At 36.0% G+C, this 12,415-nt stretch overlaps 3 protein-coding genes across 7 annotated transcripts in view; 1 reads left to right on the top strand and 2 right to left on the bottom strand.

The window, feature by feature from the left end:
* Positions 1–3,134: 3,134 nt before the first annotated feature.
* ackr4a (atypical chemokine receptor 4a) lies at positions 3,135–8,237 on the bottom strand. Of its 2 annotated transcripts, none has more exons than XM_067363929.1 (2): positions 8,111–8,237; positions 3,135–7,402 (listed from the first exon to the last, which is right to left on the bottom strand). In XM_067363929.1, exon 2 carries the CDS (start codon positions 7,390–7,392, stop codon positions 6,295–6,297), a length of 1,098 nt encoding a protein of 365 aa, XP_067220030.1. In that variant the 5' UTR covers positions 7,393–7,402; positions 8,111–8,237; the 3' UTR covers positions 3,135–6,294. The 2 variants fall into 2 exon arrangements, with proteins under 2 accessions (XP_067220030.1, XP_067220031.1); XM_067363930.1 differs by having other exon boundaries at positions 8,097–8,200.
* The window catches only part of myripa (myosin VIIA and Rab interacting protein a), a 36,217-nt gene continuing 30,868 nt past the window's right edge, over positions 7,067–12,415 (top strand). Inside the window, exon 1 of the mRNA XM_067363922.1 lies at positions 7,067–7,149. The gene's annotated coding sequence lies outside the window, so the exon portion shown is untranslated. The remainder of the gene's footprint in view (positions 7,150–12,415) is intronic.
* Positions 9,032–11,888, bottom strand: si:ch211-106h4.12 (uncharacterized). 4 transcript variants are annotated; one of them, XM_067363932.1, is made up of 6 exons: positions 11,576–11,867; positions 11,078–11,155; positions 10,695–10,772; positions 9,587–9,697; positions 9,398–9,473; positions 9,032–9,325 (listed from the first exon to the last, which is right to left on the bottom strand). In XM_067363932.1, exons 1-5 carry the CDS (start codon positions 11,759–11,761, stop codon positions 9,429–9,431), a joined length of 498 nt encoding a protein of 165 aa, XP_067220033.1. In that variant the 5' UTR covers positions 11,762–11,867; the 3' UTR covers positions 9,032–9,325; positions 9,398–9,428. The 4 variants fall into 4 exon arrangements, with proteins under 4 accessions (XP_067220033.1, XP_067220032.1, XP_067220035.1 ...); XM_067363931.1 differs by having other exon boundaries at positions 9,398–9,476; positions 11,576–11,842; XM_067363934.1 differs by lacking the exon at positions 10,695–10,772 and having other exon boundaries at positions 11,576–11,888.

The following is a 12,415-nucleotide window of genomic DNA, read 5'->3' as shown; positions in this document are numbered from 1 at the left end:
GTGTTATTGGAATACTTCTTTCATGAAGTGGACAGTTTTAAGATTGTGGTCCATTTTTGCTGCCATGTCTTTTACTCTAATGGAAAGAAAACTCAACCCTAACCTACACATTTAGATGGTGTTTGTTTTAAGCCTACTACCCTCCATCTGTTTGCATCTGTAGATTTATTCTAAATTAACCAAAACAAGCTAATCTGCATATTTAAACACGTCAATAATTTGTTTTCCTGAACAGTTAATGCATTATATATTATAACAAATGCCGGCAGAGGGCACCAAAAGCGTGCTGATTTTTGTTGTTAGACAGCACAGCACAATCAAATACACGATCAAAGCCAACCATGATTCAAAATATGTTATTAGCTAAATAATAATATTCGGCCACTTCTTTGTGATAGAAATGCTACAGCCACTGTAATTTCTTCAACAAAAATATGTGGACATCAAACATGCAAAGACAGAGCGAGGGTTTAAACTTTTGTTGATGTATTATCATGTGCGTAGATTTAAGAATAGAATTATGTAGCTAATGCTGTATTATGATTTTTAAATAGTTTTAATAAACCATGCATCCTTAGAAAACTGTCTAATAATGCGGTTCATGTGCGTCCATGGAATGCTCCTCTTCTGGTATTGACAGCCCTACAGTTATCTTCACCATGGTTCAAAACGCAATGCATAGCACAGTAAAATAATTGAAATTATAATATAACATAAATTAGTATCAAATCAGGCAGATGCGTTGATGGTGGTCAAACTATTAATGCAGCGTTACATGTAAAAATAACCATAAATAGCCAAAATTTCAGGTTTGTGAACATAGGCTAGCCTACCTGAAAGAAATGCACGGGATGCATCCATCTAGAGCTTTTTTTATTTTTCGCTTCTCATCGCCAGACAGCAGTTGCATTTTCACGGGAATAGCTGTCACAAGTTTTCAGCCAGCAGCAAACTCAAGGTGGGGTGAGGTAGGGCGGGGCGCGCGAGCGTGCGGGCATGAATGGCGCGTCGCGGAGTGAGGGCATCTGAACTCGACAATGCCGACCTGATATAGTATTTTTTAAATTTGTTTTATTCAGTAAATATATTTGTTTGACAGGGAAGCTGTGCGCAAAGAGGAATATTAATTTATTAAAAAAAAAAAAAAAAAAAACACCCTAGAAAAAAAAGGGCACTTTCTCTCGAGAAAGAAAAAGGGCAGGTGCTCAAGCCCCTTTTTTGTCTATGTGTGCACGTGCCTGGAGCTTGCTAAATATTGGTGGGGACAAATTTGTCATCTCAAAATATTGATAGGGACTAGTACCTAGCGTCCCCCCCTAAACCTACGCCCATGCTCACATACATGAGAAATATATCTACAGAAAGCTTTAAATACCTACTTTAACGAAAACGAATTAATTCAAAACGAAAAGATGATGAGAGTCAATATCAACTTCATCTTTGCAGCCGACACTGATTCAGAAAACATTACTTTATTAATAGACAATTAAAATGTCTCCTTGCTGTTTTGCGCATTCATGAGACCAATATCGAATCGTAAACCATAGTCGATCTCTTGGTAGGCTATGCTGTTTTCAGTTGATGATTAAACAGTGCATTGTGCGCCTCCCATCCAATAAATCGCAATAGGCTTAACGCTTTGTGTTGCTTTTGATATGGAACAAAAGTCTCAGATTTCAAATTCTGTCCATTTCATTAAGAAATCCAAGCAATAAATACCGTTTTGGCGCTCTTTAATGTGGCGTGATAGAGAGTTGTAGCTTCTGGGTAGGCCTACTCACCTGTGCGTTATCAGTATCAAACGCATAGCAAAAGATTCGTGCCAGTTTTTTTTTTGTTCTGGATCCAGTGCTCTGCTGCTACATTGGAGCGCACTCGCCACCAACTGGACAGGGGTGTGAATTACAGTTACAATTTACAGTAGATCACCCTGAGTGTAATCTGTCACCGTGACGGACGGCCTTCAGATTTTTCCGTCATTGATAAAAAAATTCCGTCAATGACGGAAAATTTTCGGTTAACGCGACCTCTGATATATATATATATATATATATATATATATATATATATATATGTATGTATGTTTATATATATAAATATAATATAATATAATATATATATATATATATATATATATATATATATATATATATATATATATATATATATATATATATATATATAATTATATTATATTTATATATTTATTTATATATATATATATATATATATATATATATATATATATATATATATATATATATATATATATATATATATATAAATCTCAACAGGCACAACTGAAATGACAGAGCATTGATCATAAAAATAAGCATTAAAATATCTTTAGATGTTATTGACAACTGCATTTTATGCAAGTGGTCTACTATAACGTTATAAAAATCTCATTGATGTACATTACAAGCTTTCATAATTTTTATCATACTTTTTGGTCATACAAATAACCTCTGCACCATCTTTTGCACAGTTTGGACTTCTTAATAAAAGTGTTTTTTCCTCCTTGAGTGTGAGTGCCATTTTCTCACTGTCATGCTCGGGGCCACAAAAGCATGATTTTAGTGCATCTTCTTCTTTAGAGGATTAGTCCACTTTTAAATAAACTTTTCCTGATAATTTACTCATGTCATCCAAGATGTCCATGTCTTTCTTTCTTCAGTCGAAAAGAAATTGAAGTTTTTGATGAAAACATTCCAGGATTTTTTTTTTGTTTTGTTTTTTTTCCATATAGTAGACTTCAATGGGCACCAAACAGTTTAAGGTCAAAATTAGTTTCACTGCAGCTTCAAATTGTTCTACAAAAATGTATAATTTTTTTTTTTTTTTTTTTTGAAAATTAGTGATTGTTTCTCTAGATAAGAAAATTATTTCTTGTCTGGGATCGTGTAGAACAATTTGAAGTTGCAGTGAAACTAATTTTGACCTTCAACAGTTTGGTGCTCATTGAAGTCTACTATATGGAAAAAAAATCCTAGAATGTTTTCATCAAAAACTTTAATTTCTTTTCGACTGAAGAAAGAAAGACATGAACATCTTGGATGACATGGGGGTGAGTAAATTATCAGGAGAAGTTTATTTAAAAGTGGACTAATCCTTTAAGTAGGCCTATGGTGAAAGATCCCATGTGTTTAATTTCAAAGGTTTGTTTGGATTGCGCAGCTGGAGTTGATAATACAAATGCTATGCTATGCTATGATAGGAACTGGCCATGATTGCTCTAGATTGCTGCTCTGGTTCTACTTAAATTCTTTAGAACATTTTTGAATAATTTGAAATTACTCACTTCTGTAGAAGAATGGAATGGAAACATTCAAAAACAGAAAATGTGAAAGAAAAGAAAAAACTGCCAAATGAACAACACAGAGAAACATTATTTTATGTTAATACTAGGTCCATAAAGCATTGTATTATGTAGTTATGAAGTCTTGTTATGAAAAATCATATTCTTTATTTAAAAAAGGGTGTTAAGAACTTTTTTTTCCTTTAGACCTAATCTTTGCTCTGATATTCATCCACAGAGTATTTCTTTTTTTTTATTTTGAGGTTATCTGGAATACTTGATTCTGATTGGTCACTTTATTTAAAAAAGAACATTTAAAAACATGCTCACTGATATTGATCTACGTTGTGTATGAATACTTATCCACTTTTTTTATGAGAAATGCTGTCCAAATGTCCTGTTTGTCATGATGATGTCTAAAGTCCCCTCCAAAGGAAGTAGTCCCTTTTAGCAACTTGTTAGCAACCGCCGTTTTTAAGACACAATAAAGGTTTAAAAAATCACAGCGGTGTTATAACTGGTGTGTTTTATGTCATAGATCAAAATGGCTTTGTTAACTACAGACCTTATTTTAGGCGATTTAGCAAAAACCCATTCAAAAAACCCATAGACTTGAGGGCGATGGAACCGGAAGTCCTAAAATGCTAACTAGCTTCTTTGTTTTGCATACAAAAAACACGTCATCTTTGAGGTACTCTATAACTTCAATGGCGGAGAAGAGTTAATAATGGCGCGTTTAAATCATGTCGTAAAGATAAACTGAACGCACATGAATGCCACCACATCACAAATGGGAATCTCTGAACTCGAAAGTTGCGTCCCAAATGACGCACTATGCACTTATACACTATATACTTGTGCACTATGCACTCATCCATGTAGTGCGTGAATTGTATAAGGTTATTTTGTCATTTAACAATGGAGTCCGATCCTCCCTTCCCCTCCACTACATAATTAAAGCTGCGACAGTTGAGTGCATGAAGTGTCCAACATTCCACACTTAATTTTTTCCATTAATTTAGTGCATCATCCGGGTATTTAAAGTGCACTTTTTCTTTTTGAAATTTTCTGTGTGAACACACTACTCGCACTATTTATACTTAAAAACGTCATAGAATAGTGCATAAGTACGCAAATTGGGACGCATCAGAAGTCTCCGACTGGAGCTGGTGGCGTGCCCTTAAACAATATGGCGGACGCAATCCACCTCTTGTAACGTGGAATTAATCTATTTTGTGAATGTGCAAAACCTATGATTTATTCGAAACTAAGAATAACAAAGGTCAGTAAATGGTAGAAATATTTACGTTACTAGCCAGTGTGTTTATGATGATAATTAAAATAATATAAATTCCAGCAGTTTTTGTCACATCGCTCATTCAAGTTGCAAATGGCCGCACCTGCTCTTCCACAAATATAGTGGAGAGATGCCACCTCTGTTTTAATTAACAATACGAATACGATAGTATTGTACAATTATAATAGAAAATAACGATTTAAAATTTACAAAACATAAAAAGCAAAAACAAAAGTGATGCACATTCTTTATTCATCATTAAGTAGAGTTAAGAATTTCTGAATTTATTGTTGAAAGTTAGGCTATATCGCTGTCTTTCTCTGACCAGTAACTTTAACACACCTGATGTCGTAAATATGACTTCCCAACTTGTAAATATGAGCTTCCCAGGAGAACTTGAATGCACCATCAGTTTAGACTTGATATATATGCTTCGATATTGATATATATATATCGATATATCGCGATAATGAATATGCATTATATTGTTATCGTGTATCATTTCAAAATACCGTAAATAATAATTTATTACCAAATATTAAAATTATTATATTATTTTATAATGCATTTAAGAATACTTTCCCCATCAACCGTATAAAATGCACAACACCGCTGTATTCTGCGTCAAAAGAACACGCGCTCAGATGTAAACAAGCCCAACGTGCACGAGAAGCACATGGTGGAACGAGTGAAGGAGACGTGCTGAATGAAAGTGCGCGTTCACTCTCTGACAGCAGAGGGCGCTGATGGAACAGCAGAATGCAGCGGTTACCCCTGAAACCCCATAAACAAAGCAACTGCGCTAGTGAAGTTTTTAAAATGCCTCAAACATATATTTTAATCTGGACTACAGCATGCCCTAATGATTAGAAATGTTCCGATTATTTGTTATTTTCAGTAAAATTTTGAGACATACGTCTTCATTAGTTAACATGTTAATTCATTATTACCAAGCTGACAGTGAAAAATACTTAAGCATTAATTATTCTTAGTTAATGTTAATTTCTTATTTACTGTTTAATTACTTTACTAAAATCAAAAGAACTTATTTAATGGACCTGAGATAAAACTAACAATGATCCATTGTATTTCTTAAGTAACATCAACAAAAAATAATACTTTCTGTAACAAATGTAGCTATTGCTCAATCTTAGTCAATGCGTTAAATTAGACATTATTGTGAAGTGTTGTTCTTTATAGCCTAATTCTTTTGCATTTTAATCTGTTTGAAAATTTGACTTTATATATTTTGTTGTATATTGTATTATTGTATTTAAACATTCAGAGTTATTTTTGTTATTACAAAAAGAGTTCTTAAACCTTTTATACTATAACACTTTTTTTTTTAAAACTTATTTCATTATCGCGATAATACCGTATACCGTGATAAAAGCTTCAGCAATTAATCGCAACATGAAAATGTGATACCGTCACATGCCTACATCAGTTCGCTACTAGTCTGACACTACTTTCATGTCTCTCATATCACTCATTATCCATTTTTTTGTTTTGTTCTTTTTCATACAAACGCAATAACAACATGTTGCGTCTCAACATTTACTTAAACAAGAAATTATTTTTCTGGTCAAAATACTACCTTTTTTACAAAAAAAACCCCAAAGCCACTTTGTGTACATATTTGCCATGGGGAAGATGGTGCAAAGCCTCAACAGGCTGGTAAAAATCTCCTTCACTATGCTCAAATGGAGAAAGTACTGGTGTCCTGGGACTGTGAATGAGAATTCAAGGAGATATCTACTTCTTGTTGCTCTCTCGCGTGTGCTAACCTCCTCCCCCTGTCTCCAAAGTCTTTGGCACACTTCAATACGTGCTGTCTGAAGGAGGAACCGACGCAAGTGTACAAAACAGGATTTAGACAGCAGTGTGTCAATGCCAGGCTTTCTGTGATCTGAGTAGCCCTGTCCAGCTCCTTACTAACCCCACAGTGAGTAACAAACATATACACGATGTCCACGGCCCGGCAGAACTTGACCACGTTGTAGGGCAGCTGCGTGACCACAAAGACTCCCACCATCACCAGCAGCACACGGATGGACCTCCATTTCCTCCACCTCCTCTCCTGAGGGAGCTTCAATAGGGCTCGGCCTACACAGGTGTAGCAGAACAACATCACTAACAAAGGTAGCAAGAAGCCAATCACGATTTCCACCACCTCCAAACTAGCTTTAGCCCTGAGCGCCATGTCCGACGGATACGTTGCAATGCAGCTTTTTTTATGAGGAAGCTCCTTGACTGTTGAAAACACCAAATCAGGGACTCCAAGAAAAAATGCAACAGTCCAGACCACCAAACAGAGTTTTCCACAATGCTTCTTTTGAAAAGCACGGGCAAGGCCTCTGTTTCTGGCTTCCGGCCTTAAAGCCAGGTACTGATCCATGCTGATGTGGGCAAGGAGCATCATGCTACAGGTGAAGTTGATGGTGTACAGGGCAGATACGAGTTTACAGACGGTCACCCCGAGCTTCCAGCCGTGGACGGCATCTGCAGCCCAGAAGGGCAACGTTAGGAGCAGCAAAAGGTCTGCCACAGCCAGGTGAAGTATAAATGTGTCAGTCATCGTTTTCAGCTGCTTGCAGTACGCGTACACCGCCACAACCAGAGCGTTCCCTGCTAAACCTAGCACTAGAGATAACCCGAAAACAGCTGGGAGGAAGATCCTCGCGAAGGAGCGCACGTCACCCTTCTCGCAGATGGTCTGATAATCATCATAGCTGAAGTTGGAGCTGTTGTTTTCGTACTCGGAGTATTCATAGTAATGTTCCTCTGAGATCTCCATTCTTGGAGCTCTGGACATAAAAAATACCAATGATTAGTTGGAAATTTTTTTATGTCCAAAAAGGCATAGCAATTTTCAAGCATTCTCGGATTTACAAATAGTGCTGATCCTTGTTCCAGTAAAGCATATGGCTACCAGACAGGATGTTTTATTGCTGCAGGCATGTAACAACATTCCAAACATTCCCACTCGGCTTTTATCAAATGCTCTTTTTCTATACATGCCTGAAATCACACTGAAACTAGAGATGCGTATCAGTAAATCCTTTCAAGGTTTCCAGTGTCATCCAACATTCGCTCAAAACAAGTCGTACACTTTAAAGTTTCTCTTTAAACATTCCCCCTTCCATATATAAAGTGAAAATCATAACATCTTCAATTCCAAGTTCCAGGAAAATGTTTTCACAAATTAGCTTAAATATCATACTGTAAATTAGTCAAAGGCTATACCATAAATGAGTGTTATTTCAACCCAAACATGTTATTTTCAGTAATTTGGAACATTAAATATAACACTGATCTGTTAAATTCTATAATTCTGCTAATAAGTGCACATTTCAATACAGTTCATGGCAGATTATCTTAATGTCTGCACAATTGCATCATTTCTGTTCAAAAGCCTTATCTACCAAATCCAGCACTGGACATCTGGATCATATTAAAATTCTAGCTAAAATCAAAAGAGTTCACTAAAACTCATAGTACAATGTTTTTCTTACCTTGTAAGATTCTAGGGTTTGCCTGAAGGCAGAGTAGATTGTTTCTGTCTGCTCTTCCTGTGAGAACAGAGTGTGTTTACTGTGACTCATGCATGCAGAGTTTTACTCCCACATTTCGTATCTTTTCTAATGTGCGTTTGCAGCAACTGTCCGCAAACGCCTTTAAAGTCTTTTCAACAAGTTTATCAGATGTAATGCACAGCATATTCAGCAGCATATATTAAGGTTTTTTTGAGTACGGTAATATTGTTTTTTCTTCAAAATGAATGTGCATGCACATTATTTTTGTGTAATTATTATTTTTTTAAGCTAATTATTTCATTTTTTATTTTTGTTTGAGAAAAAACATGCTGTCGACTTTGTTTGTAGTCATCGTATATACCTGTGTAAGTGCAAATTGTAGCTTTTGTATGGTTGCCTGTGGTTGTTTTTAGGGTTCAGTGTGAAAGCAGTGGTGCTGCATACTGGCCTCAGTGTGATTTCAAACAAAATCTTTTTCCCAGCACATTTCAGATGCTTAAATGGCAACAAAGTGAAATGCACAGGAAATAGTTTTGTGTTATTATCAAGAATTATGCAGATAAGGAAGAAAGGGTGTTGGTTTTCTATTTAATTTGGACCGACAATGTGTTTTGACAAGTTCCTGGCAAGAAACGTATTATTTTGCATGTTTCTAACAACTTTTCTGGCACATTTAACTGGCAGAACCACTCAAAAACACAAGAGGAGTGATAATTACACAATTTTTATCTCACAGAATGCATCAACACACACATAACTTCTCAGGCTATTTATGCTTGACAATATCCACATGTCATTCTTTTCATTCTTCACTAAATTTACAACCACAGCCAAATTTCTAAAGAAAGCTATTCTCCATCTACAAGGTTTGGCAATGCGTCCACACAATAAAGAGTGACATTTAAACACAAATGCTTTATTGTAGTTAACAGATAAAGATCAACAGACATCAAATAAACATTGTGACAAGCGGAGCTGGCTTGAGTGCTCATCTCTTTGAGTAAATACTGCCGCCTAGTGATGCCTCTTAGACTTACAGAATTGGGAGAATCTATTATATTTACCATAGAGATTATTGGAAAAATAAAAGCTGTAGAAAGATAAATGATTACTTTCATAAGCATAACTTGAGGCTGAAATGTTCTTTATGAAATCTCTGTATATGCAATCCCTCTTTTTCCCGATTCAGGGATCCTGTAAGGAGAGAACATCTGTTAAGCTTAGTACCATTTTTTATATTATGTAAATATATTTGCAATATATTACCTGGGAAGGAGCCTTGAATGCGTATAATGCTTTAACGTCCCGGCCAGTGTCCAGTGTCCCTTTTGGCACGGACAAGCTGCTTTGTTAGGCAAATGACAAGTTGAGTGTAAAGCAATTTAATATAATATAATTTTTAATATAATGCGTTTAAATAACACATTGACAGGGTGATCAGAGGATGGAGAATACCTTGGGAATTTTGGGACTTCCCATTGCTAAAAGGCTGTAACGTCCCGGGCGATGAGTTCCTTTCTTTTTGCCCTTGCTTTTGCTCTGCCTCTTGGTGCGATAAAGCTTTACCTGAGATAACCAAATGATGAGTTCAGTGTAAAGCAAGTCGATATATTTTTAGAATATAAAATCATGTAACTGGTGAAGCTTGTATTGATTAAAGGTGCAGTGTGTAAATTTTAGCGCCATCTAGCGGTGAGGTTGTGAATTGCAATATAGAAAAGCTACAGTGGCCAACATAGTACAAACATGTCGTTGTCTGAGACAGCAGAGAGTAGACAGTCAAGTAATTGCGCTCTGTAGAGCAGTTTGTCTGTTTAGGGCTGCTGTAGAAACATGCCAGCGCAAAATGGCGACTTAAAGGATTAGTCCACTTTCAAATAAAATTTTCCTGATAATTTACTCACCCCCATGTCATCCAAGATGTTCATGTCTTTCTTTCGTCAGTCGAAAAGAAATGAAGGTTTTTGATGAAAATAATGGAATAAGGGTCTTATCTAGCGAAACGATCGGTCATTTAAAAAAAAAAAACTGTATGCTTTATAAACACAAATTATCGCCTTGCACGTGCTTCTGCTTTCTGTATTCTTCAAAAAGCGTACTTGTATTGTATTGTTTTTTTTTAAATGACCGATCGTTTCTCTAGATAAGACCCTTATTCCTCGTCTGGTATCGTTTAAAGCTCTTTGAAGCAGCACTGAAACTGTAATTTTGACCTTCAACCGTCTGGAGACCACTGAAGTCATAATCATTAAATTATCAGGAAAATTTAATTTGAAAGTGGACTAATCCTTTAACTTGTAATGAGACCCTTGGTGTATGTAGATAGAAATGGCTTATTCTAAGGTAATAAAGACTTAACGGTTCATTATGTAAGGTCTTTATACACCATTAAAAGCATAGTTATGTATATTATATTGCATTTCAGTCAATAGATCCTCCTAAAATTTACACATTGCACCTTTAATTGTTTATAACTCAACTTTTTTCTCCATTTACTGTACCTATAGCCTTTATCTCATTTCACTATTTATATTTGAATTGCATGAGAGAGGATAGTGAATACCTCAGAATCTTTACTGTCTTTTAAAAGGGTGAAAGCTCCTGGATGTGGCCTTTTTCTTCTCATATACTTGTCTTTCTCCTTTAGATCATTAAAAAGAATTAAAGTCAATTTTCTGGTGACATATTTTACATGACAATCTCTGCAATGTGGAACAGGTATGGGGGGAGATATACTGCTGCAGATTATATTTTTTGGCATGTGAAATCTTTAAATAGTTATTTTGTGTTGTACTACTGGCATCTTAGTAGTCATCTAGAGAGAGCTTGATTATGGCTTGATTATCATCCAAACCCATAGGGTTATTTCATTGTGAAACAGCAGCAGCTGGAAAAAAACATCTCACAAGATTGCGCAAAGGCACAAGCTATTAAACATGTACTTACTCTTGATGTCACAACAACTTCTGTCTTTGCTGTGTCTTCTTTCTCTGTGGAAACCGTCTGTCGTCGTACTCTGTACATCTACACAAAAATCATTGTTAAAAGAGTAACTATGAAAACATAAAAGACGTGTTTAATGCACACACTTCAGACAATTGATCCTTCGTTCTGTTTAAGCATGAATAGCTTCCAAAATATCTGCAGAATGGTTTCAGTGACACATGCACATGTTGTCAGAGCTGTGAGAGGATCTTATGAATCTGTTTAAAACCATTCAAAACAGTCAGCATGGTTATTGATTATCATTACCTCAGTCAGAAATGTTCGACTGCTTATTAATAACAGTATTTGAAGCATAATTGCTAATGAAATTAGGTTACAAATAAGCCATTGATTCATTCTATCACTTTGCAAAAAAACATGAACTGTATTTAGGGAAAACGTCCTTTTCACCCCATGATTGACCTCAGTAAAGTACTACCAGTAAAGTTCATCCCTCACCTCAGGCTGATGAAGATCTGGCTCTTCAAACGTAAGAGGCAATTCGGAGCTCTGATCTGTCTCTACTTCCCCATGAAGACTGGAGATGAGCAGGCTGAGACACAACAGCCCTAGCTGCACACTACCCTTCATCCTGCTGCTTTCTGCAGTCCAAGTGCACTTCATCTCCGCTTTATACTCACACATTTAATCACTACCAGATGTCCAAAAAAAGGGGCAGTAACATTTTCCCTGACGAAAACTTTTTGAAACACACATGCAGGTCTGAACACCCTGCTAAGGCATGTATTGATCTGTTGTCTAATACTGACACACGAGATGATTAGTTATGAGTGTTTTGTGTGGCTGAGGGGGCCAATGTCTCTTAAGGCTGTGTTTTGTCATCCAACTTTTGGTCTCGATATTGATTCATATGTTCATTTCTGGAAAATAGATGACGCAATTTGTTCCTGAAACGAAAGAAAAAAAGAAAGTAAAAACTTAGGATTTTGAAAATGAGGAAAAACCCAGGGTACTTAGCCCTTTCTGTGTCATTGTTTTCAAACCAGCTGACTGGATCTACATGTGATCAAGCTTAAGTCTGGAAATGCTGGAATATTTTGCCTTATACAGTCTGAATTAGCAGATCAGTGACAAGGACTGAAGGAAAAAAAATAAAATAAAAGAAGACCATGTAATTGCAAAGTTGAAGACGGCCTATATATGATGTCGAAGTGTGTGCGGGATAAGCATCCGCAAAACAGGACCATAATGTCTTTGCTGAAACCTGTTCAAAATGGTTTGTTGGTTTTAGCTGGTTTAAGATGGTGTCCCAGTCTGGCCAAGTGGCCAAAACTCATA

Source organism: Chanodichthys erythropterus, chromosome 16, assembly GCF_024489055.1.
Source record: "Chanodichthys erythropterus isolate Z2021 chromosome 16, ASM2448905v1, whole genome shotgun sequence".
Taxonomy (NCBI): Eukaryota; Metazoa; Chordata; class Actinopteri; order Cypriniformes; family Xenocyprididae; genus Chanodichthys; species Chanodichthys erythropterus.
This window is presented reverse-complemented; position numbering and strand designations above follow the sequence as displayed.

Bases quoted from the DNA above. Each gene is read 5' to 3' on its own strand.
- ackr4a (XM_067363930.1), bottom strand. From the start codon at position 8,200: ATGAGTCACAGTAAACACACTCTGTTCTCACAGGAAGAGCAGACAGAA. The intron at 7,403-8,096 runs GTACTATGAGTT...TTTTATGTCCAG, and splicing joins TACAAGGTAAGAAAAACATT to AGCTCCAAGAATGGAGATCT.
- si:ch211-106h4.12 (XM_067363931.1), bottom strand. From the start codon at position 11,761: ATGTGTGAGTATAAAGCGGAGATGAAGTGCACTTGGACTGCAGAAAGC. The intron at 11,156-11,575 runs GTGAGGGATGAA...ATTTTTGTGTAG, and splicing joins CAGATCTTCATCAGCCTGAG to ATGTACAGAGTACGACGACA. The intron at 9,698-10,694 runs GTATTCACTATC...TGGTTATCTCAG, and splicing joins AAGACAGTAAAGATTCTGAG to GTAAAGCTTTATCGCACCAA.